Here is a 26,511-nt window from a genome sequence, read left to right as displayed (position 1 = left end):
GCCATCCAGAAAATGAATCTAATCGTCTAATCAGAATATCGTTATGAAATCAGAAGGGGAAAGTCAGGGTCCACTAAGCTGTTTGCTTTGGATTTTGGCAACGGCACCAGAAGCTTAGAGCAATAACTCACACCGATTCTGTGGAGTGACCCAGTTCACTTCCTGCCTCACAGGAAACACACCGCACAGAACCAGCCCCACCCTTCCTGTTCCCTATGCCTGTATTCACACATGCATGCTTCCTAACGGCTGCTCAGTATTGCCGTCACTGCCCCAGGAAAGGAAACGTACAGCAATAGTTATGTGAAGATTTATAAAAGTATAGTCAAATCCTGCACAACGTTTTTGCTCTCCCGAAAAGCAGATTGTGATGTCCGGTATGGAAAATTTAGCTATGCTTTGGAAACCATTTCTAATTCATAACTGCCCAAATGGTCAAAATTTCATTTTTTTAACAGCAAACGTCATCTGCTTTCTATATCCCTCAATAAAGCCAATGGCTTTTCTTTGCGTTTAAACAAAATAAAATATTTGCTTTTACTTTGGAAAACAATAATCAAGATTTTTTTTTGCTAATTTTTTCACATGCTTGGCATGCCAGATAGCGAATGCCTCTCACATCAAACTCTCAAACCTTACCATCCAACATCAACACAAGAGTGGGCCAATGAAAGCCCAGAATGCGGAGCTCGGAAAATAACATGATTATGCAGGCTAGGCTGAGTGAGCAACTGAGAACTGATTAGAGGTATTATTTAAACATTTCTGCTATAAAGACAGGAACACTGTATTTAGAGAAAAAGCGGCCCCCCGACATCTGCACCTCTGCATCAGCCTGCTGTATTTTTTTTTTTTTTTTTTGATGAAACTTGTGAGGAAAATGCAGGTCAGTCAAAGCGAGGAATGAGGGGGGTTTAAAGGTGACAAATCATTTTAAGAGACATTAAAAAAAAACAATGTATCGCCACAACAAAATCTGACATCTCCTAACCTGTGCATAAGCTGAATAAATGTTTCCATCGTAAATGTGATCAGAGTTTCGCCGGTATATTTAAAAAAAAAAAAAAAAGAACAAGAAAAGAAAACCAAGCGGCTGCAACTGGCGGCGGCAGGTTTGAATCGATACTCGGCCCACCATGTTTGACTCTGCATACTTTAAAGGGCACTCACCTAAGAGTACTGATCAATAGGCGCACAAGAAAAGTCTGGACCTAAAACCTTAAAAATGACTTGTTGTTCAACATCATCAGCTTTTTCAAACGTGTATTGATAGTGACTCATGGCAAAGTTCAAGAAAGACTTTCAGGGGACCTATATCCTCAAAACATATTCTGCTTCTAGATTGTGTGCAGACAAATACTGATGTAGAGTTAGAGTAAAAAGTTACAGTGGCTTAGGGCTGCAACAATGAATCGCCTCATTCAATTCATGCAGATACAAAGAAAGTCAAATCGAACTTTTTGACTCCAAAGACTTGCAAAGACTTGCAGGGATCCTTGTTACGCATGGGCATCTTATTTTGTATAAGTTTACACAATTCCATTTTTTAAATAAAGGCTGCTGCCGATATTTGGTAAAATTATCAATCCACCCCTAAACAAGAGTGCGGCTCCCGGTAATTGCCACAACTTCAAATGTAACGGCGAATTAAGCTTTTTTTTTCTATGCCGGTCCATCAAAAACATTGCTTTTGCCTTTAACCAATCTCTAACGTTCACGTTTTGTTTTTTAGTAAAAGGTAAGAATGAATGTCGATTCTTTATGTAGGGCACATTAGATTGGCACCAGACAGAGCAAGTTTCCAACAAGCTAAAGTTAGAATTGTCCAGCAAGACGGGCTCCACTTCCTGCGCCTGCCATGCCCGCTTCTTGCGGTTTAACTGAAATAGTTAGCGTTACTCCGACTCCGCCCTCTCTCTGTTCTCCTACTCAGTATTCCCCAACTAAAAAAGAGCCCCAGTGTGGGAGCGCACCAAGCTGAGGCCCCACAGAAAACCACATAATTACAAATCACAATAAAGCCCTCAGTGCTGAGTGGCTGCCAGGCTCAGCTGCATCCAGACCTGCTTTGGCTCCGTTGGTGTGCTGACGGCTACACAGCGACCCCACCTCACCCCTCCTTTCCTTCATCGCTTTCTTTCAGTATGCTCACCCATGCCCGTTCCCTCTTTCATTTGTCTCTACAGTACATTGATTCTCTTGACACTTTGCTTTTTCCATGTCTACCACAGCTTGTCTTCAACCCGTCGCAACATTTCTCACAGGCAACAATGCATGCAAAAGTTTAATACATCAAATTGGTGAGGGGTGCAATCGATTGATCAATGAATCATTTGGAATTAATTGTTGGGCCAGCAGGGTTGCATAGAGGTTATGGGTTCAAATCTCAGCTCTGCCTTGGAGTTTGTCAATAGTCCAAAGTTAGCAGGGATAGCATCCATCTAAGGAATGGTTCATAGATTTTTTTTTTTTTTTTAATCTGTTACAAATCTCACAAATAATAAAATCAAAATCTGTATAAAACAACAAGGACAAACAGTATTGAAAATTGAATTCACATAATTGGTACTTGATTGTCTTGAAGCAAGATTTTCTGTTAGACCCGTTTCCTGTCGCTCTTTCCACTCTCTTTTTATTGGTTTGGTCAGCAGTAAGTACAAGAATGTAAACATGGGAAAGATTCAGCATGAAGACGTGGGAATGAATCAGAGCTACTAAACTAGCTGGCCTAAACATCTAGACTACTTCATAATGACACGCCAGGCTACAGAACACCAGCAAATTGTCAAGTGTGTTTTGAGATGTAATTTGCAGATTAGTCTCATTTAAGTAATGGAAAGATGTGCAGCAATAGCAAGCAACACTTGCGCAAGATAACCTCACACATTTAGCACATGACGTGATCTCATCCATTGACACAGTACCTTTAATTACATCATTCAAGTCATGCGTTTATTGGAAATTGCAGAAGAATAATTCTGATCCTGGCCGTGTGCACCAAGCGCAGATAACGAGTGCCTGTAAAATGATTTCTCAAGTGAGCGATGACGAGGTCTGAGGCCAAGATCGGTGCTCGGGCAGTATGGTCTAATACAGAGGTTAAGCTGCAGCTTTGAGCAAACTCTCATAAGCCACTCTTTAAGCTCCATTCATGCTGAAGGACTAAATCACCCCAGTATATTAAAGGATAATCATAGTCAATTACTCCAATGGGTTCTGACTTGACGATAACCCTTGAAGAGAGCAGCTTTTACCAGCAACAACGCTTGTTATGCAAGACGAAGGCAAATGGAATTTCACATTGACTATACTTGATGTTAACAGAATGTAATTGTGGTTGTTTGGTGTTAAACGCGTGATTTATCCATGCTAACGTTCCACTGAAAGAACTTGTAAATGGATGCCAGCTATGTTTGAGTGAAAGTAACAGGGAAAAAAATAGAGTGAAGCTGGAATGATGTTTGACATCTCGCTGTTGTAAAAAAGGAGGGGAATTTCCTTCTCCAGAAAAATGTGTCTTGCTGTCTTCAGAAAGAGATTCCAATTGATGAACTGCTCTTTATATTTTCTTGATTTACCAGTAGTCTAATTAAAGGGGAAGTCCAGTAAAGAAAATGGTTATATGTGCCCCCAGTAGTCTAAAAACGGCATTCTGATTAATATTGTGTTTGAGGACCATGAATTAAACAGCCAGACTCCGCCGTTTTTATCCATCTCAGGGGGCTGCCATTTTGCCACTTGCAGGCGGCTGCAAACCTGTTTTTTATAGTGACTTTTCGAAGATGAGCCGCGATTGGTCATTTCCTGAGCCCTGAGCAACTGTGATGCCAATTTTCAGTCGAGAGAAAGTGGCAAAACGAATGAGATCTTGCGATTTGTCAATACTAATGCAAGAACTAAATGTCATTTTTGCCAAAAGACTGATTGAAACTAATAGAAAAAATGCTTTTAAAATCAACACTGCATGTTGGAGCATTGGGAGAGATTTTTCAAAACCCACAGAATATTGTATTCAGTATCGGCACCAAAACCACACAAAGACTAGGCTAGACTCTTTTCTTCACCCCCAGCGGGACTAACTTTGTCCCCTTTGGAGCTGGGCTTGTGTCCCACAGGAAATGTGGAGAAGATGGAAAGTTCAGAAAAGTAGATGGGACAAGAGAGTTTGAACAAATCGTTCTGTATTTGTGTTACTCACCAACGGGTGAACTTTGGCTGTTTGTCTTGTTTGCTTTCAAACTCAGCTTGTAGCAAACGTGAGTGACATCATGCAAGTTGTGATTGTGACATTTTTGGTCCCGGCACATTTATACTGGTAAAAGACAATTTGAGTCTCACACCTCTTGTGCACAAAACAGCCTTATGTGCAACATTTGGCTACTAAATTCTGCAATTTTCTATGTGAATTGCCAACATGATGTGGGTATTTGTCATGGTAATATTATATATTTTGTGCACATCATCATTGTTTCAACTTGTTTTTAGTTTGGCTTTTGTAATCATTTCGAAGTTGGTTTAAATGAGAGGAAAAAAAAACGTAATATATTTGAAAGTTTTAGATCAGGGGTGTGCAAGTCCAGCCCTCAAAAAGCCTAATCCAACCTTTTTTCCATGTAAACCACATCTGGTACAGATGATTCAAGCTACCATGATAGTTATCAGCCTTTTGCAAAGCTTGCTTATTCGTTTAACAATCAAGGTTACTTGAATGTGTACTGGATGAGGGTTACGTGAAAAACAGGCTGGATAGGGACTCTCGAGGACCGGACTTGGGGCACATTCAATCCATAACCTTTGGCCGTGGCCAAACAACCATCTTGAGAAGAGAAATGTGAAAAGAAAAGGAACGTATCACAGCCAAAATTTCTTCATCACACTCGGTACATGAATTTTTCAGCCCCCCCAAAAACATCAATCAAACCTTTCGTCCACTCCCACCTGTCACTCACACTGTGAAATTCACTCAGGAAAATTATCTGCAGTCACTTTTGGGGAACCAGCGAGGAACAAAATGTGCTTGAGAAATTAGTATACTGTAATTTAGTTTTCAGCACTGTTTTGTAAACGTCATTTTTCTTGGTAGTAGAGTGCAACAGGATGGGCGTGTTGCTTTCCAACGCCAGCCAAACAAAAGATGTGTGTCCACTTCTGTTTTACAGGCAGACATCTTAAAAAAGGAAGTGACAGTTGAGTGGCAAAAAAGAAAATGACGTAATTCCATCTGCATAGCAGATAAGACCGGTATTCGGAAATGGCAAAGAAAAACAAGTCTAAATCAGTATAAAACCGTGTACATTTAAAGTGTTGTTTTAACTTAGCCCTACTATTTTGACATGAATACATCTGTCAAATTCAGTGAAAATACTGCATGACAGATATCACAGAGATATACATAACTTATGAGATTACGAGATAAACATAACTTCACAGTACACACCAGAGAAAATTGTTGCAAAAAGTAAAAACACTGAGATGATGTAGAAGTTTTCTGAAATTACTCACAAATTCCATGAATGCGATCGGAGCACCCTGATGATTTCTGAACGTTTCGATTTGCCAAATCGGCAAATTGGCTGGAAATAATGTATTTACTGTAGGCTCGACAAATGCATAACCAAAATAATTCTGCCAAGAACAATGCTCATTCATTTCCAAATATATGTCCAAAATTGACAAGCAAAGAATACCACAATTTCAAACAGTAGTTGGGAGTGCTTGGAAGCATTTTTCTTTCGTGGAGGCCTCAAAAGCAGCGTCATACTGTAAACAAAAAAGAAAAGTGCTGCAAAATGTGACAGATCAATTTACCGCACCTTGCTCTAAAATAGCAAATGGCTCCAATTATGTCATTACCACAGTCCTCGCAGCACCGAAGCCTCAATTGCAGCCATTACAAACAGCCATCAAGCAACACTATGGCTATTTGTGGCATTTGCGTTTCCATTACTTTACTAGCAGGGTGACTGGTGTTAAATTGCAAAACAGATCTAACAAGATCTATTTTCATTAAATACTCCTGCAGTTGTACAACTGTAATTTCAACCATTACCAGCACAGTTACTAACACATTTTGAGATGACAACAGACTATTTCAGTCGCTGTCTAACTTACGTTAGAAATTGTTTCTAAACTACGTGGACTAAAGTCTCAATGCGGAGGGTCTTGGAACTTCCTCTGCAGAGCCACCAGTCACACTTTCTGCATCACAATGACCAGAAACATTCCTCCAATGTCATATTGCATTCTTAAAAGAGGACCAGGTCAAAACAGGCATCCCACATGTTAACCCGACACCACGAAAACCCATTGGTGAACCAAGATGACCCAAGCGCTAAAAATGCAACACAAAATAAACCACACAAGCTCAAAAATGTTCACTGAAAAGGAATCCTTTGTGCTAATTGTGTGAATTTAATGCTGTCAACTTGTCAAGGAGTAAGGAACTGAGGCCAGACAATTCAACTCTAGCAAATTGTCCTTTCAATTTGGCAAGTGCAGCTGTCACAACATAATCACTCCTAAGCCCACTAAAAAAAAAGACATACGTCGCCTTGTGTGACATCCAAAATATTCCCACCATTCTTCACCCCCACACCGGCGGCCCCTGCCGCTTTTGTTATGTTAGACACCCTCCTTGTTGTGCTGGTGGCCGCAGCTCTAAATTCCCCTTCTTTCTACTGTACCAATGCGCTGTGCCGGCAGTGTCAGTTTATTACTTTAAATTGCCAAAAAAACAAAAAACAGTGCGATTGAAAATGCCAGTTCTGGGGTTCCAGAAATACTACCTGGTTTGCCAATGGAAAAGCATCATTAGTCTGTCTTCTCAGAACAATTGAGTACACAATGCTTCTTTGTGTTCTATGTATGTCTTGTGTTCCTGTTTGTGTGTTTTTGGTCTTTCCCGACTCTGCCTTTCACATTAACGATTAGCGTCGTTTGCGACTCCTAGTTTGGCTTTGGTTAGAGGGGTAATTTAATGGTCACCACAGAGAAGAAGACCCGCGTCATGCAGCTTTTTGCCGCTGCTGCGCACGGACTTACATATAGGCTACCCATTATGAAGTCCGTACTGTTGAGGAGCAAGCTAGCTTGGCGCCTGGTGTACAAAATATATTAGTTCCCATAGTATGGGTGACAGAGTGAGATAGACGTGATGTGTTTTTTTTTTTTTTTAAACCAGTTTCGAGCTAGTTAGTATCATCTACGTCAGCATGACACTAAGTGGTGAGCTTGAGTGACAAGACACTTGAGGAGGAAAAAAAAAACAAATAATCCTACTTTGACGATCCCAAAACTACGTCATCTGAGATTGCAATTTCCGTCCAAAAACAACAGATACTTTGTCACTACTAGACATTCAAGTGACTGGTAGCTCATGCACTCCATAATGGGCGTCCCTGCCACGAAGCAACAAATGATTACTTTTTTTTAGCGTTTGTAAAATAGATCCAAAAAGTTGTCAACACAAAAAGCCATCAACTAGGCAGGAACTAGGCTTTTCAAACGAAGAAGTCATCGCCATCATTGTCATCTTCATGTCACATAACAATTTCGGGATACAAGGCTATGTCTCAACTGCATGTGAGAGTCGGCCCCAAAGAAAATGCAGAAGTCCGGAAGTGCCAGGCTTTCCAACTAAGAAAATGACTGGACAAAGCGATGAGGATGAGGGCGAGGGAAGCGAACTGAGCTCATTTCCTATAATGGCAAGGCGGAGGAAATGGACTGTGGGAGGGGTGAGTTGGGATAATGGTTTACAGTACATGTTTAGTGATATGATCACATACAGAAAGGCCCAATCCTAAACTTCCCATAGGAACTTCAACATGTAAGCAGGACAAGCAGGAGGGAAGAAGATACTCTACATTGTGCGTGGTGATGCAGTGGAGGACACAAACTTGACGAGCAAATCGTGTTGTTGCAGAGCTCTGCTAAAATAAACAACTTTGTGGGGAGTACTGCATGAACTGTACATGCTCGTGTCAATCACGTCTCGAGTGGAAACAGAAAACCAAAATAGTTTATCTGGCCCTAGGGCAAAATAGGGAAGATGAGGGGAAAACGTACATACCGATCGGTTTCAAGCTTCAGGTCATCTAAATCACTAGAAATAATAAACATGTTACACTCCGGTCTTACGTAGTCATGAAGAATGAGATATTTCGATTTATCAATTACACAGGACCGAAACAACTGCACCTCAAAAATGCTAACTCCTTTGAATTTTTGTTTTTTTTTTACTTGAAATAGAAAATTAATCTGCAATCCTGAATGCTAATCAGATGTGATGAGCATCATTAATTAAAATACAAACCTCCAAACAAATGAATGATGTGTTGCAACCTAATTTGACTTTTCTGGTTGTAGTTACAGTAGAGACAGTCGTACTTGTAGCAAAAAGGAGAGGCAATGACATTTTCAATTAAGAAATCACAAAAACATTCAATTGTTGAGCTGGCCACTCCCTAAGTGAGACAGAGTATGAAACCATGTCTAATGAGGGCGGCTAAGCAGCTTCTCTCTGTCTTGGTACAGTTCCTTTTTCCCCATTTGTGTCCGTACTGTCTGCAAGCCTACACGCTGAAGTATCCACTTCCTCTTCTTTCACATAGTTTCAAACGAAAAGGGCATGCACACCAAATAAGGCTCTGGAGTCAGTCATAACATCTAACGAATTCCTGCATATGAGGTTAATACCACTAAAATATTTTACCAGTTACAGAAATACGAAATCATTAAAAAGACATGAAGAAGGAAAATAAATATAACTAGGGTGCAATGGAGAGGTCGGTGGTGGTTTCTCAAATCCTTGCACAAAAGCCCATTTACTCTGCACTTTGTTTTTCACGGCACCCTTGACAGGGTAGGGCACAGAGATGATGGCAACATTGTGAAAGCTTGCCCATATTTGGCCCTAGATGCTCTGTGACCCAACAGGAAGTAGATGTGATGAAACCGAAGCATGTGGTGCTATGCAAAATTTTACGCTAACATGTATACTGTTAATGCTAAAATCACACATTTATGTCACTTCAACCACAAATTATATATACAGTATATATATATATATATATATATATATATATATATATATATATATATAGACTCCCCCTTTTTCCATGCTGTTTTCACGGAACAACTTGAGCTAAATCTGATGCTAATTGGATATCACTCCACCGCCATAGTTACTATTAGCTGAGCCAAGATGACAATCATGACATCACACTGCACCTTATTGAAGATTTTTCAGTCCATGCCCACCACATGAGTTGCCATCACGTACACAATAAAGAGGTTAGTCAATGGCTCACTGCTGTGCATTAATGGCAAAAGGCCTTAATATGTCCTGTTCTGCAAGGGCAGGCTTTATCTGTAGAGTTTGCTTGCTAGCCAAGCTGGCACATTAGCGCTGCTATCCTGTGCGTCACACAACTAATTGTGCAGCACAGTGCAGTTTGTTGAGTAAACAAAGCTGGGAAAAAAAAAAAAGACAAAATCAAACCAAACATTTTGAAGGCGGTCTGCATTGGTGCTGTACTACAACTGTGAGGTAGCGCCAGGCGGGTTACACCAGAGAGAAATTGAAACCATAACCAAGACTTTGCCTTTTAATGCGGTTCACCTTTTAGTTGCGAAAATATGGTAACTACCAATCCAGCCCCCCATTTCCATTTCAGCTTTTAACAAGCAATGCCCTTTTGTTGCAGCCCGCTCGTTATATCTGACTCATATTCCGATTGTTTAAAAACAAAGGAAGGATATTCAATTCAAATCGGACCTACTTGAGATCAGTGTGGTGACATAATGGGTGATGAGTCAAAGGAAAAGGAAACAGGAAGTGAGAGGCATTTTGCAGAAGATGTTTCTTGGGTTGAGAAAAAAAAATACATAAATATGCTACTTGCCTGTAAAAACAGTGAAGCCAAATATATACTAAATTTAAGTGGTAATTTAATCAAGATTTCCTGAAAAAAATGCAAATAGTGCCAAGTTCATGTCAGCATGAGCATCATAATGGATTAGCTAATAAAGGGGATGTCAAACCAAAAATGAGTTTGCAATTATTTCTTTTCTACAGCCCCATTCGTCTAACACAGCATTCTGACTTGTATTAACTCATTCAATACAAGAGACATACTTTTTTGTTACTTTTTTGTACTTTTGTTGAGTACAGTGAATCCAGGTGCTTTTATAAATATAGTGGTTCGAAGGAAAAATCAATTAATCAATGAAAATTTGTCACTTATGGAGGACTAATTAATATAAACCAACTATAAAGTTTTACAGGATTATACCCATGTTAATATTACATGACTTATGGCCTTTTACTTGTTTACTACTTTGGTAGGTGATGAACAAACACGCTTTTTTTCCCCCGTGTCTTCTTTTTTTTCCTCTCATGCGTCACTTAAGCGTCACAAAAGCGGCGGAACAGCACAACTGAGAAAGAGAGCCACTAACAGTGGAGCCAACTGGCAGAATCGATGAGTTTCTTTGAATAGACATGTTGGCATGCTTTCACTGACAATGTAAGAAGTTTCGATCCGTAACTGAGGTTTATTTTAAAATATGTTATTTCTGGACTGACTGTGGTCACTCTCAGCGGGTATTCATGATGCTCGCTAGCAGCTAATTAGCACGCAGACTGAGGGAACAATGTGGACTGAGCCAACATTGACTCTATGGAGGATAAACTAGTGAATGCCTTGTCTCTCCAGTCCTAAAAGAATGCCTGTCTACCCACATATCAAGTAGAATGATAGGAGGTTGTAGTATTTCTTTGGGGATTGGGATTTATATTTAGTATGTCTATATTTGTGGTACGAGTCGTTTACTGCTGCGTCTGCAGGAAACGACCATGCAGAAATATTTGCATAACAGTGCCTGTCAAATCTATGCTATAATGTGTTCAATAATGAATGCCAGTGTGTCTGTTTGTGTGTGCAGTGTATTATGCAGAAGCACTCTCATGCTGGGGTTTTCGATATGCAACATTCTGCCAAGAAACTTTATGTAAAACTGGAAAAGGATAGTGAGCCAAAAAAGTCATGAGAAAATCTCATGGGGTGGGGAGGAGAATCAAACGTCAATCTAGGACCTAGCGGGGAGGGTGGGAGGGAGCGCTACCTGTTAATGAGAGCTTTAAGCCTGAATGTATTAAACTGTCCACGTCACATTAACTAATGACTTTTCCTGGAAACAACAATCACAGCCTTTCTGGTGCAATTACAGAAGCGCGCAAACAATCAAAACACTTACTGGTAATTACATGTGTTTGTTTGCACACAGTGGCACAGTGTCAACATAGTAATAAACACGGTAATGCAGTGGGGTGTCAAAATTTATCGCTACAATACTCAGAAACATTATCATATCATAATGTGCCAAGATTGCTTTAAAGCTACTTTTACGTACACTGCAGTCACTACGTAATTCAAAGTACTTGACTTAATTGTGACATTTACAAACTTCAGAGAAAGGAAAATAAGCTGATACAAGGTCATTACGATTCAGCTCGTCATTGAAAGAAAGCCTTGGCATTTTACACAAACGTCCACATTGCGGTTTGTTTCTCTGTTTGCTGCCAAAGCAAATGCAAAGGCAACTTGTTCACTTTCACTTGGGTGCACGTATTATTACAGCCAAAGGGTGAGAGGGATCGAAAAACAAAAACATCACGCTGAGATTTTTATAACCCTGACCTTCAGATGTGAAGACAGTCAAAGAGTCCTCAGTTGTGTTACATGCCCCCTATTGAACACTAGATTCAGCCATATGAGACTGTCTACATGCCAATTTTTAAATGAAAACTGATAATAATTGTTCTGTTTTAGCAGTTTGTTTACGCAACAATGGGTTTGTGGAACCTGTAAACGTTTAAATGCCTGCACAGCAACATTGGTATCTCGCTAAATACGGTATTCTGATTTTGTGAGCTTTAGGACACCCGTAGGCGGTTTTACAGGGAAGAAATGCCAAATCTACAATAAGCATTCATTTTCATACTTACATTAATTTCTTGCACAATGTCTTTCACTTTGCTTCATCTATCTTTCATCTATTACTTTTATCCCGCCTTCAAGTGTTAAGCTTGGTTTAAGCTTGGTCCGTGAGCGCCGTGCGTCAACTGACGTTATTTCAGCAACCGCGCAACACTGCGTGTGTCCGCAAGAAAGGTCTGCATAGAAAACGGTGACGCAAACAGTGATTCTAGCGGACTTTCTAGGCTGATATTTTTAGTCCTAAATTCAAAGTGGACTTGCCTGACTTGGTTGATTTTATCACCAACCCTGCCGTCAATTGCCGTGAAAATGTTTTTACTCTGGCTCACCATTAGGCTAAACACAAAAGTTGCAGGTATTTTTAATCACATTAGAGTTCCCTAATCGCAGCAAAAGAGAAACTACCCAGATGCTGTACTAAATGAATTCACAATTTAGGTATTATGCATTACGTGGATTTGAATACAATCAGCATTTCTTTAAAGTCCAACCTCAGCGTCTGGCTCAAAGGCCCTGTTCCAGTCGTGTGATTTGGCCAAAGAAAGGAAGAAGTGAGAGTTTTTTCAGCTGCCGCAACAGATTGCTAAAAGGCGGCAGAAAATAATAGTTGGAGGTGTGATGTAGCACCACTGAAGGGTGTCACACCGCAATCACACTCGTGCTACAAGATCTGCAATAATGTATAGTATGTAGGCTTTACTCAAAAGGAAGCACAGTCCAAAAATACAGCTGAAACAACAATAACATGAGCTTCCAAATGCTGCACAACTCATTCAACAATTTTTTTTTTTTCATCAAGCGTCTTTACGCTAAAATTCATGAAGGGCTCGGATTAAACGCTCCAGTGTAATCCCTCTCAAGTCTTCACACACACCCGCTGGATAGTAATTACTGATATGAAACCTGCAATACAGAGCAGAGTGTATCATTAGGCTTCTAACCTAGAGGGCATAACTTAAAAACAAACCATGTCTTCAAACAGCCTGTGAAAGGAAAAACATGGCCTTTCAGTTCTCCCCTTTCTTTATTATGTTTCGTCTGTGTGGCGCGGTGAAAAATCAACTCAAGCAAAAAGCGATCACGGAGCTGCTGAAACTGAAACAGAGAAAAAAACGCGCTGCTAAATGGCGTGCTTAGTTCAAAATTTAAGAAGGCGGCACCAGCATGCTTGTTGACTACCAGAAGCCATTCAAACATTAACACTACAATAGAAAATTAATGGTCAAAGGATGCAAAGGCAAACTCTGACTTTAATACTATGTAACCAGAGAGTATTCTTGAAAGTATTACTGTCATTAATCTTTATTACCTATAATTTGTAATTTCAATAGTGTCATATAAATGTAAAAGTACAAATTGTACTACTACATCATGTGACTTGAAAGAGCGTAATTCAAAAGTCAAACGGTCAGCTGTCGGCTCGAAAGTGCGAAAAAGCAGCTAACAATTAGCAGTCGTCTCTTCAACCCGCCAATCTTTACTCTGCTCAATCACCCGCGCCGTCAATTCTCGGCTTAATGACGCATCATTTTCAACTGGCAGAGAAGTGTAATACTCTACGCTCTATTGGAACGCGTCAGAAAATGAAAAGCTTTGATGCGCTGGATTCTCAAAATGTCCGCCGTGTCTTTGTGCTTCTCATTTGCATGTGCTTTTGTTCTAATGTGAGGAAGTCGCTCACGTAATCAATTAATTCAGCTGAAAGAATTCTGGCAACTGTGAGGAAATTATTTTTTGGACAATTGAGACAACATGGGCATGTACTAGTTAGAAGATAGTAAAAATATATTTAACAAAAACAAATCAATAAAAACTCCCAACAATGGCTGAAGTCGAGCCAAATTTGCGATCAGTGAAGACGGATTTGAGGAAACCTAGCTACCCGGGCACATTAACATTTTATGATGTTCATTAAATAGCATTGCTCCTATTGAAATAAAGAAATGACCATTTTTTTAAGATTTTTTTTTTTTTTTAGGGAATGTCATTGTTTGCCAAAACGTTATTCTTTTTTCCCAATGTGTCTTAGTATGTGTTAAGATTATTTTGTCCATTCAGATTTCACATGTGCTGCAATTTCAAAGCCCTTTAGGACATCAGATTTTGTCTGTCCTCCGATTTGTGTGGGACAGAGCAAAACTTGTTACAACTGAATTCGACGAGCAAAGCAAGTCTGTAGCAATCTTCACGCGATAATACATTTACAGCATTCCTGATCAGTAGGATATTAGCGTTTTACATATTTGTCAAACAGTGATTCTGATGTACAGCATGTGGCTCGGTTGTGCACTGTTTTTGTACTGTATATTGAGTACTTGTGTAATTACAATGTTTTTGCTCTGAATTGAGTTCAGTACTTTCATCAATGTCTTCATTGTGCTCCAACAGCTCATTTAGCATTTGAATAATTGAGCATGAGATTTCATAAAACACAGGACATTAACTTTAAGCATTCAGAAAATGATTTCCATTCTTACTATTTCTACAGAGTGAAATATGATGGCACACTGGGGTGATTTAAGAAAATGGGACAGCATGGAAATGAGGCGTTCACAAACTCTTACTTGGATCCAGAAGAGAATCCTGCAAACGTTGGAAGGACTTCAATCTGTCATCAGTCTTTTGCTGACTTGTTTTGACTAGAGGTGAGCATGCTCTAGTATGGACACTTCTGGGAAAAGTCAGGACTGTTCACCCTCTGACTAAACAGTAGCGCTCTCATTATCAGGAAGACCTTGTCATGTAGTCTGACCCAGCAAATTTTGCCCATGAAAGAGGAAAAGAACACTGGTTTCCATCCAGAATGTCCCGAGCGGGACATATGGTCTTGTTTGGACTCCAAACTTTGACCAGTTTCTCAACCGAGCCTTTGTGAACCAGTGAGCTGTTGCAAGGCCACACAGGGTGCATGCAATGTCAATTGGAGGCCATAAAGTGCAAGTGTCAGGGGCCATCTTATTGTTTAGCACACAAAAGCTCTGCTGTCCACGCTGGTGAGACGTTTAAGGGTGTGAATGAAGGTAGTAAATCCAAACATTAACTTATTGGCATGCACAATTCAACTTTATGTTGCACATTTGCTGTGTTAGAAGGGAGGGGGAGCAGAATGGGGGGATTGAGGAATTCTCACCCAGCAGCAGCAGTTTCACTTCTCTGGCCGCCTTCTCTCCATCTTCTCGCAAGCTCTTGTCGATCATTTTGGATTTCTCCGCCGCGGCTTTATCCTCCTGGCTCACGGTGCAACCCATGGTTCCTAGTGCTCGCTTCAGGACTGCTGCTTTAGTGGTAAAAATCACCCAAGGGAAAATAGGAGGCTCGAAGCCTTTGTTTCGCGCGGGGCAAACAAAAAAAAACAATAAACTAACTTTGAGGATCGCGACTTCCCTTTTTTGTGAGGGACGGTTCGCCGAACCACTTTAGCCGTCAAAATGAGCGACTTGCTCGGTCAAAAAAGCAGCATGGGCGCCTCTATCTTTAGGAAGAGACAACCCTATATAAAAAAAAAAAAGTTTTAGTTTCCCTCCGGGTAGGCTACTTTGATTTTTAACAATATGGACACTTTCAACGCATGATAAACTTAAAAAATAAAGACTCCGGAAGTTCCGTAGAAAGGGGGAAAAAAGTACTCCAGCTGTACCAAAGCAATCAATCAAAAAGATTCGGCAAGCACGCTCAAATCGGGCGCTTGTTGTTTTTTAAAAGAAATCGTAGGTCTTACTCCGTTTGCAACATCACGCATTCTTCCTAGGCGGCGCAGATTTGTCACGTTTGAAGCCACACCCGAGGACGCGGTCAAGTTCCCCTCCAGCCACGACAGGCACAAGCGGCGTCAGCCTGTAGTCACCCTCAGACAAATAATGAATGTATGGGTCTTGAACGAACTGGCTCTTTGAAAGGAAGCAAAACAACCGACTCCTCATTGGGAGTCGAGCAGAAGGGGGCGTGGCGACAGTTACGTACGGCAGAGGCGATTTTCAAATCAAATGCAGCCATTATATATAAATGAGACTTAATATTTTGTTGTGTTGTGTTTTGATGTGATTCTGACCTCTAAATAACTTTAGTAGACAAATTCAAATCTTAGTAGTGAGTAAATTCTAATAGTGAAGTGTTTTTGCATTTAACAAAGGCAAATTAGTAAATAAACATACAAATAAAATACATACAGTAACCATAATTTGAGTGGGGTTTTTTTTTCGAGTGAAGATGAAGAGCTTTTTGGGAGCAGAAAAGGCTTTTTTTTGGTAAACCAAAAGTGTTTGTTCATTTAAAAAGAACCATCACGACCTCTACCTCCTCCAAGCAAGGATAGCTTTTACAAGCGGGTGGGGGGAATTCAGAGCGAAACCGAGTATAGGACTTGATGGGAAATGTAGTCCTAATGCAAATATGTGCCTAAAACCCATTTAATCATTTTATTGTAACCCTCAACGTATCGTCAAATGCAAATTGTGTTCAAAAAGTATGTACTTAATTATTTTCATTCAAATAAAGAAAATGTACACAATGCAAAAGGAGCACATAAGTCGCAGGAAAAGTTATTGCTATAATTTGCAATCCTGTCTTATTTTCTTAGGTTCGTTAGCTTTACCAATTTCCTGTAGGTTAAACAATTTATCAATTTGATATAAGGTTATATAACCTAAAAAAAAACACACACACACATTTTTTTGGCCTTGGTGTTGAAAGTTTGAAAAGTTAGATCAAATAAGGGCCTCTCGAAAGCAGGGCTACGGCGTCATCTAGTGGATGATGTCATTTTGAAGTTTAAGTACAGATACAGAATGTCCCCTAAAACAAAATACGTAAATTAATAGCCGTCATTAATCAAATTGACGCAAAGACGTTCATTATCTTTATTGCAACATTGTTTACAGTACAATGTTTACAGTACAATACTGCCAGCGACATATTAAAATAGACAATAGACATCAATTGAAGGACAAGAGGTTTAAAAGCACTTTGAAAATTATGATATATTTTGTATTTGACTAAAACTCGAACCGCTTTTTACATTATACAAACTAGATAACGAATATAAAGGGTCTACTTGTATTTACATTTATTTATAAATGCTGGCCAATGTCAACGTTTCACAATTTGAATTAAAATATCACAACACAAAGGATCACCAGGAGCTGACAAAGGAGAGTTCAGAGGTCTTTCTTACCACCAAGACAGATTTTCACAGTTTTAATATATATCATTTTTTGTGGAATTTACCGTTGTCCACGGACAATGAAAGTATTTTTGAGACCCATTTTAATGACGAGGTGGCTGACATCAAATGAATCCCACTGCACATGAAAAGAAATCTCATAAGCACAGTCACTGAAAATGGGAGGACGTACAATGTTTTCAGTGCAACAGTTTCAAATAACACCACCCTCACATAGCAACGGCACTGTCCGGTGTGACGATGTGGGAAAAATGTTAAAATACAAAAAGGTTAAAAATATCACTAATGATTTTGAGCAGCGTGAGTCAACAGTTACTGGTGACAAAATAAACACGTTTGCAAAATATTAAATTCAAACACTTGTACTTGTTTGTGAGTGTATGTTCACACCACTGTATATAGTCGACACATTTGTGATGTTTTCTTTCATAAATATGACAAACTTGCAATACCCAACAAAAATGGTTGCCTTTGCTTTACTAAATAGAGCAGAAGAGGAACAATGGAAAAAAAATGTTAATTCAAGTAATAGTTGATATAATACCCATTGAGACGTTGCTACTTTTGCACTGTTTACATTGGGTTAATATAGCATACATTTGTATTAAACATATGGGACGCGCCCACACACACCAAACATGTTTCACACAGTCAGTAAGAACGGCTAAGATGTTGTGCTTTTAGTCAAAGAAAGTGCTAATGCTAAACAGCAAAATTGCAAACAGCATTGTACAGAGCCCCTAAGATGAAATGGAAGAGGGAAAATAACTTTGCATCCCCTTGCAAAAAAAAAAAAACACCTTCTCATTGGCTATCTTTGCGTTTTCTCCAAAGATTGTAACACAAAATAATCTTGCAAAGGAAAGCATTTTTTTAATGGACAGTTTACGTACTTTAGGGTTATCGTCATACATCCAGGTAGACCTATCTTGTTTTAATTTAAAGTGAATTTCAAACCAACCGTTCACAGCGTCCTTTCATGAACAATCTATCTTCGACGTATTGTGAGACGCAAATTAGCGGCTACAAAAATGATCCGTAACATAAACGCTTGTTTGAAACAAAACAGAGCGTTCCCCTGCAATCAATGCTTGGTAACGCAAACTGCGCGAGGGAACGCAAAGTTTTTGTTTTTAATCTATGTCACTTTAGGGGCTCTGTAGTAGGCGATTGCATGTCGTCAGACATCAAAGTGGAAGTCATTGTGTACCGCATGTTTGGTCACGTGACATTGACAACGCCTAGTCAACGGCATTTTGACGTCAATGCTATGCAACAGCAGAGGGCAGTATAGTCAAAATGGCTGCGCCCTGAGATGGCTGAAAATTGATGACCGAAACTACAGAATTACTAGTCCACTAACACAATATTAATAAGAACAAAGAGGTTTGGACTAGTGGGGCACGCACAAAGTATTATTGCAAAACAGTTTCAATAGACTTCCACTTCGGTGAAGACAACTGTTGCTAGTCACTGCTTAAATGGACCCTGTTGTATAGGTTATCTCGGAAACACACGTTTTTTTTAAATAATCAAGGAAGAGGAACACTGAGGCAATTTTCTTGAGGTCTTCAGTAATAGTAATCTTTAAAAACAAAGAAACACTACGGCGGTGCCTTGAGATAAGAGTGATGTCAAGTTTTTTTTATGACAAGCAAAATTTTGACTTGAAGGGTATTTCAAAACTTAAAGCTAACAAACAATGCAAAACAGCGTAGTTGGGCTAACAAATAGCATTCATGTTACGGCGTTATCACACAATGATTTTTTTTAAGCCAAACCATGGAGCAACAGAAGTACAGAAGACAGCAATAGTCACAATTTGTCCTTCATCCTAATTTCTAATATTACTGCAGTTTACTAAATGTGTGTGAAACGTGATGATTATCGTTATCTATATTATACAACTGTTTATTTTTTTACATTCTATCAAGTTAGTACAGATAAATGGCTTTCAATTCATTTCAACAGGCAAAGAAGAGAAATGAAACTCTTATCTCAAGGCATCACTTGTATAGGTATTCACTAAATCATTTTTGGACTAAATTGGAACTAAACCTATTTTGTTTTTTGTTTTTTTTCCAAACATCCAGTTTGATCCCAGAGGAAGGAATGTTGTTGAAAATGTGCTCTGTCTTGTGCTACACAACGGCTTTAACGGAAGCTGAATGTTGCTGAGATACTGTCGAAGACTTTCTCCAATGAAGATCATTTTTTTGTTTGTTTGCATGGGCTGATGGAATGTGTGTATATTGCAATCTCAGCAGCACTGATTACCACAAAAGGCTAGCATGACGTGCTATAGGCTCACACTCAACACAGTGACGGATGAATGTGGATATAAATCTGCTTCCTACAATGTTGCTTTTCCATCTTATATATATCTCACAAGGCACAGCCTCTCAACTTGAAAACAATTCTGCTTGTCTGGTAATGTTGTGTACCAGGATGTACAGTACAAAGTTTGTTTTGTGCAGAGACATAGTGTCTTCCAAAACCTGTCACTCTAACAAAAATCTCTATGGAAGATCCAAAGTTATACCACAAAGAATAACGACACATAAACTAAATCAACCAAAAGGAAAGTGAAATTCCTGGACAAGGCTGAAGGCCGTTTTAGTGGCCTGTGCTGGCTTTGCTGCTGCCTGAGGTCCAGTCAATAATGATAAAGCTGAGACTCATTATCATGAACAGGAAGCCGAGCCCAGCAAAACAGGCCGCCTGTAAGAGAGACAGAAAATGATTACGAATTTAATACAGAATATGAAGAAATAGTGAGCTTCTTGGATATTTTAACTACACAGTAACGCCCTCCACGATGCGATTATGTTGCAGACCAAGCCTGCAAACAAGTAAAACCTACAAAATAGAAAAACCCTATCAAAATACTACATTACCAACAGCTAATCTACTCAATTTAAATCAGCACTGACTCTGTCCATGCGCTACGTTCCTGGGCATGATTTAATAGCATTTGCTGCACTTTATTTGTTTTTAAAGGGACCGTAACATAAATCGTCAACTTTTTTGTAACTTTTAACAAATGTTTGCCCAAACAATTTGCCCTGCCCGGCCCGTGCAAATAAAAACGGCTTAAATTGTGCTTATGACGACAGGAGCAATTCACAACTCCCCTACGCCTATTTTTGGCCTTGTGTTCACACTGTTGGAGTAGTCTCCATCACCCGCAAGCCTCGTGAAGATGATAGCTCAAGACGATAAATGGATGCATATCGCATGGCCCGCCGCATTGACCTATGTCACGAAAGGGGCAAAGCAACCACGCGGTAAGAGGCGTGGTCTCTGCTGACGAAGAATTTTACTTCCTGGTTAGAAATACCTGTATTTAATCAGAAATTAAATCACCAATGAGTCAAATGTAATGTATATACACATATTACACTGTGGAACAAATAAATTATCATGTTATTGGCCCTTTAAAAGTTTTGAAACACATTTAAAAAATTATAGCCACATTTAAACATCTAATACATTTGCAGATTAAACGGGAACCGTAGGTCATTCCTCACCAGGATTTTGGGTGTTGAGCGCAATGGCTCCTCTTCTTTGGGTACAATGCGAATGTAGAAAACAGCAGGGAAGATAAAGATAAGACAAGGAGCAGATGTGGCACCTGAAAACACACATATCGGAAATTCAACCTTCATTTCACGGTTTGGAACGGGGCTTTTTTTTAATCTGGGTTGGTCTGCATACCTATGATCCCAAAGATGCCCAAGATGTTTGGGGCAAAGATGACCAGCAGGTTAATGAAGGTAAGCAGGGTGAAGGCAATGGCGATATGGCGAGGCCAGTTGAAGGTCTTGTTTGGGAACATCATCTGCTGGATGGCTCTTCGAACCTGATGACGTGAGACACGGCGTACACAGCATAAAAGTTAACCCAAAGATCTGTCTTCCGGTGTAGCCCCATTAGTCTAAACACAACATTTTGATTAAAATTGCATTTTTGGAATATGAATTTACCAGTAAAATCCACTGTATCTATCATGGGAGGCGTCCATTTGGTCACTTAATATCAACTGAAAATGACATTACAGTTGCTCGGGTCTTAGAAAATGACTGATTACACCGCACCGGTTTTCTGAGTTTCGTCATGTGACATTTGCAAGCTGAGTCATGATGGGCCGTTACCTGAGCCCTGACCAAATGTGATGTCATTTTTATTCAAATCAAGGGACAAAGGGACTCTGAGATTATGGATTTTGCTGCTTAAAACGGGATGTCAACCACCAAATTGTCTTATTTTGGTATATTCTACGCACCCTTATTAGTGTAAACACAACAATCTGATAAATATTGCATTTGTGGAATATGAATTAGGCAGCAAAATCTTCTCGTTTTTATCCAACGCAGGTGGCCATTTTGTTACTTGCTGTCAACTGATATGACATCAGAGTTACTCGGGTCTCAAATAGACCTAAAGGGTTTCCTGAATATGGACATGTGACATTTGCAAGCTGAGCAGTGATTGGATAAGCAACAGTGATGTCACTTTCAGTGGAGGACAAGTGGCAAAATGGCTGCTGTCTGAAATGAATAAAAAGGGTGGACTTTACCGCTTAGGTCAAATTCCACAAATGCCATATGAAACAGAATACTGTGTTTAGACTAGGAGTGCAGCATAGAACACAGTGTGAAGAACAAATTTGGGTTGATTTCACCTTTAATCCAGATTCTTTAAACAAAAACAAAAAAATTAAAGTGTGTTGACTTCCACTTCATGTACTTTGCTGCCATCTTGTGGAGGTAATCTGACTCTTGCCAGTTAAGCCAAATAAAGTCTATTTGCTCTAAATTACCACAGTCTCACAGGTCTTTCCAGGTGAAGAGAAATCACAGATAGGATCACACATTGCAAGTGTTTTAATTATCACTTGTACTTACAGGAAAAAGCACAATGGGCACAGTGAGTGTGACAGCAGTGAGCACAGCCACACGCACACACAAAATCAGCGTGTCATATGGGTCGATGCGACTGTAGGTGTGAAGCAGCTCGGCCTCCACTTCACCTGAAGTATAAAAGAAAAAAAAAACAATGGCACTCCACACACATTCAAAACAACTAAAAGATAATCATTTATAAACTGCTCAAAACTTTATGCTTCCAAGCGTAAATGTGTTTTTTGAATCAATATATGGACCAGTTCATTCATAAATCATGAGAAAAAAAATTGTGAATGTAAACTATTCAAAATTAAATAAAAAGTCACGCCAAATTTAATATTGTATTATTTATAATTTAATCAGGTAACATAATGTAATTAAAATGTTAAATATATATGTTGAACTGATCAGTAACTCTACATAAACTTTCAAGGGGGCTTGTACTCATCGAGCCATTTTCATCAAATTAATTATAGAAAAAATATTTCATTTTCTACTGCTGAAAATGGCTAAATTAGTACAGTGTCCCTTTAAAGTTTTAAGTTACTAATTGTACATGGAAAAAATAGCCATCACCTTGATTAATACACACAATACTTACTGTTGGAAATGGCTATAAAGTATTCCTTTAATAAGACAAATGAATAAAAGAAAATGAAATGAATAAATACATTTTTCATAACAATTTTTTGTACGTTAAAGTTATGCAATAAATATTACAGGACTCTTGATGATGTAATTGCTCAGAAGGTTTGAAATTAAAATCAGGCTGTGGGCATACACACGCTGCGTATGCATAATAACATTACCAGAACTGAATTGATAGTCATTTTACTATATGCTCATTAGATGGCAATAATGTGTTTGCCTTAAACATAACTACTTGCGTTTTTTGCTTCCATCCATCCATCCATCCATCCATCCATCCATCCATCCATCCATCCATCCATCCATCCATCCATCCATCCATCCATCCATCCATTTTCTACAATATGTATTTCATTACAGTAAGCAAGTGCCGACATGTTTATTTGCAACAATTCAATGTATAGCACCAAAGCAGAAAACAATCATCTAAATTCAGCAAACTCTATTTTCAATTAATATTCTGCTCTAGGGAAGGAGGGGTAACATTCCTCACCATAGAAGGTCAAGTATCCAAAGAGAGCAGCCAAGAAATACATGACGTACATGACTGCAATTGACATGTTGGCCACATGCTGCATCTTTTTCTTGGTGGGGCTGGAATACAAAAATATCCATGTAATATCACACAAACACACAATGAAAGAAGTTAGAGCATTTGCTTTAGCGGCATGGACGTTTTCGCAACCTTTGAATTCAACAGTGGAGCCTTTTAAGTTAATGGAGGGTCAGTCACAATTGTTTGACTTTTAATATCAAAACGAATATTATAAAACAAAACATCGGTTTACTGCTGAAAATGGCTAAGTAAGTTCTTTTTCTTAAGCTAACAGTAAAAGCTTGTTCAGAGTTTGCATTTTGAACTTCTTGTAACAATCAACTTCAGAGGCCCCACTTTGACTCAGTAATTGTAGGAAGCAACAGTGTTTTAAAGCCGACGTTACACAACAACAGCATGCTCAATCATGCAAGGAGTGCCAAAACATCCCCAACCCCCAAAAATCAGGTGCAAGGGGATCAGCCAAATGCAAAGTTGACACGGTAGCCCTCTTGTTAGCTCGGCAGCGCATTATTTGCCCGAAAAGGGAAGGAGCTTTCTTTCCATCGTAAGCACATACTTGCGTAGCTCTGTGTAGATGGGCAGCACCTCGGGGTGGCACACAAAGGCAAACGCCAGGATGGGAATGGTGTAGGCAGTCTGAAAATGAACCCCAAAAGGTCACCATAGATACAGCAGCGCCATCTCTGCCGTGGCCGTCTCTCGGCAAAACATGTGACAGAGCTAATTGTTTCCCTCTCATGACTCCCCCGTAGTCAGACCGCTTTGCATGTAAGCTGCTAAATACAAGGGTGTGCTTTTGCTGAACTGTCTTACAAATTACAGTAGCTGCTTCAGCTTGGTAACAGTACTAAGTAAAACGCATTCTTTAAAATGGCTCACTAAGCAAACTGTTTTGATGTTCGAACCTGTCTGTCAGGCATTACCAGGTTGCTAAATGCTAAATCTCAACGTAGTGTGTGGTAAGAGTGCTTGAGCCGAGCGTGGCCATGCTTGGAATGTGGCTCTGTCGCTGGCAGCATGCTGGAGATGACACAAGTGGGTGGCTTCCAGTGGCGCTTAGGAAGAGCGGCATGCCTGAATCTTACTTGGGAGTTGAGGTTGGCCATTTTGGGGACGCAGGAGAGGTCGTCCGCACCACCGGGATCCGTGATGTTGAGTAGGCCGCCGGCAGTGCCGTTGATGGCGAAGTCAACGAAAGGACAAGGGACGTTGAATTTCTTGTAAATGACCTGCAGACGTGCGGAATAGATTTGCATGAACTCTAAATATGCAGCTAACATATTGACTAGACAGCATGGCCCAAAAAAACGGGAGATACAGGGAGCGATACATGGATTACAGCTCGCACAGCCAAAAGTAGGTCAGTGAAAGTCAGACAATCAACATAGCCTGGAACGGCAGCACGCAAACAGCATGAAAAGAGAATACGAAAGCTGGTGGGAAGGTGAAAGTCTTAACTCTTATTACAAGTTGATCAACAGTTTATCAGAATATACTCATCCGTGATGGCTATGTTTAGATTGATCCTTAAAGGGCAATGTGTAAAATTTAGACCGTTTTTTTTTTCATTAAAAAGGAATAAATTAAATGATTATACAATTCAAAAACTTGCAAATAAATGTGTTCTTAACCACCAACATTATGTTGGTCTAGTTATCATGAAATGATATTACATGGGGGGTGGCACTCCTCCAAAGGCTGCCATGTCTGTTATAGCTACAGACAATGGTAAGTGCAGCACCTCCTGCTGTTCGTAATGAAAAAATCTTACACAGTGTCCCTTTAAGACACCAAATGGCAGATTAGGCTTACCGCAATGAGGAAGAATACCATGCAGCTCAAGGAGAAGCCACTGGTGTATCCCAAATAGCCTGAAACAAATTTCAATTTAGATTTCTTATGGTTTTGCACAGTGAACTTGAAATAATGTCCCGTTTTTTAATAAAGAAATGGACATTTTAAAAACTGTGTCTAAAATGGCTGGTACTAAGAGTTAATTATAGACAAAATATTAACGTTTCCAGTTAAAAATGGCTGAGTAAATGAACTACCTCTTTAACTGCCACAATTAGTGCCTAATTCACTCATCCGGCAATTCTGCCAAAAATCTCAATTTCATGACTTAGCTGATTTTCAAATCTTTGATTTTTTTTTAAATGGCAAATTAATCAAGTTAATTCGATGTATTGCCCCACGCTAGTCTTTTTTTTTGTGATAGGTTGCTGACACAAATGTTTAAATAATCACATGTAAGTGTGATTACTGAATGTGCCATAGTACAGTACAACCCCAATATTTATGCAGTCATATTGGTTATTATGCAGTTGTTATGGTCATGTATTTGATGTATTAATCATCTTTGTTAGGGTTCTCTATTTCCTGCTGGGACTGATTTGTAGTTGCTATGGCCCCTGAGTTTGCTTTATTCTATTTATAGGATTCACCTCTGACCATTATTTAAGTGGTAGTTTCTCTTTATATCTTCCCTGTTTCCTTTCATGTTTAGTTATCCAGGTCTATCTTTTTCTTCTTCAGTTGTGTATAAAAAAAAAACCTCTACTTCTTCCTTGTCCTGTCTGCTCCCGGATTCTAATTTATCTCCTCACATGACAGCCTCCTTCCTATTATACATCTCACCATGTTATGCTAGTAAGTTTATGGGTTACTTAACAATGGATTTGCAATTTGGAGACTCACCAAGCTGCTTCATAAGTGCCAGAGGCAAAATCACAGCGATGGATACAATGATCACAAGGTAGTTGCCGTTCAAGTACCATTCACTGCAGAGAGGCGGGAAAACATAAGTCTGGTTAAAAGCCTATTCATGGCAGATATTCCCCACGAATAACAGGGGTACTCGTCCATCCATCCATCCATCCATAAATCCATCCCCCATCTATTTTCTATAGCCTCTTAGTCTCACAAGATATATTATTTTGTTTTGTGAAAAGAAGTTATTGCTCGTCTAATTACTGCTTGTAAAGATTTATATTTTCTTTGTTTTGGGTGAAAAAAATAACTACGTATCAGCAAATTTCCATCCATTTGTCTATCCTCACTCGGGTCGCTGGCAAGCCGGTGCCTATCCCAGTCATCTTTGGAAAGTAGGTGGGAAACACCCTATATTGGTAGCCAACCAATCGCAGGCCAATCAGCAAATTTCATGATACATTTAAGGATGCAATTTTATAATATAGATTTATCAGTAATAAATAA

At 39.4% G+C, this 26,511-nt stretch overlaps 2 protein-coding genes across 3 annotated transcripts in view; both read right to left on the bottom strand.

Moving 5' to 3' along the window:
• Nucleotides 1–15,866, bottom strand: part of LOC148418870 (guanine nucleotide-binding protein G(i) subunit alpha-2) — a 43,566-nt gene extending 27,700 nt beyond the window's left edge. Inside the window, exons 1-2 of the mRNA XM_088422574.1 lie at nt 15,721–15,866; nt 15,133–15,492 (exon numbers count right to left, since the gene is read on the bottom strand). Of these exons, the coding sequence (XP_088278700.1) occupies nt 15,133–15,250 (118 nt within the window). The 5' untranslated portion in view covers nt 15,251–15,492; nt 15,721–15,866. The remainder of the gene's footprint in view (nt 1–15,132; nt 15,493–15,720) is intronic.
• A 978-nt stretch (nt 15,867–16,844) lies between these two features.
• The window catches only part of LOC148418860 (sodium-coupled neutral amino acid transporter 3-like), a 30,862-nt gene continuing 21,195 nt past the window's right edge, over nt 16,845–26,511 (bottom strand). For both annotated transcript variants that reach the window (XM_088422970.1, XM_088422971.1), the window contains 9 exons: nt 25,993–26,075; nt 25,108–25,166; nt 24,381–24,524; nt 23,852–23,931; nt 23,230–23,330; nt 22,089–22,213; nt 20,899–21,043; nt 20,712–20,815; nt 16,845–19,902 (listed from right to left, as the gene is read on the bottom strand). In XM_088422970.1, coding sequence (XP_088279096.1) covers nt 19,798–19,902; nt 20,712–20,815; nt 20,899–21,043; nt 22,089–22,213; nt 23,230–23,330; nt 23,852–23,931; nt 24,381–24,524; nt 25,108–25,166; nt 25,993–26,075 — 946 coding nt within the window. In that variant the 3' untranslated portion in view covers nt 16,845–19,797. The remainder of the gene's footprint in view (nt 19,903–20,711; nt 20,816–20,898; nt 21,044–22,088; nt 22,214–23,229; nt 23,331–23,851; nt 23,932–24,380; nt 24,525–25,107; nt 25,167–25,992; nt 26,076–26,511) is intronic.

This window comes from Hippichthys cyanospilos, chromosome 9 (genome assembly GCF_059441005.1).
Source record: "Hippichthys cyanospilos isolate Australia breed blue-spotted pipefish chromosome 9, RoL_Hcya_1.0, whole genome shotgun sequence".
NCBI classification, from domain to species: domain Eukaryota; kingdom Metazoa; phylum Chordata; class Actinopteri; order Syngnathiformes; family Syngnathidae; genus Hippichthys; species Hippichthys cyanospilos.
The sequence above is the reverse complement of the archived record's forward strand: the minus strand, read 5'-3'. Positions and strand labels throughout refer to the sequence as shown.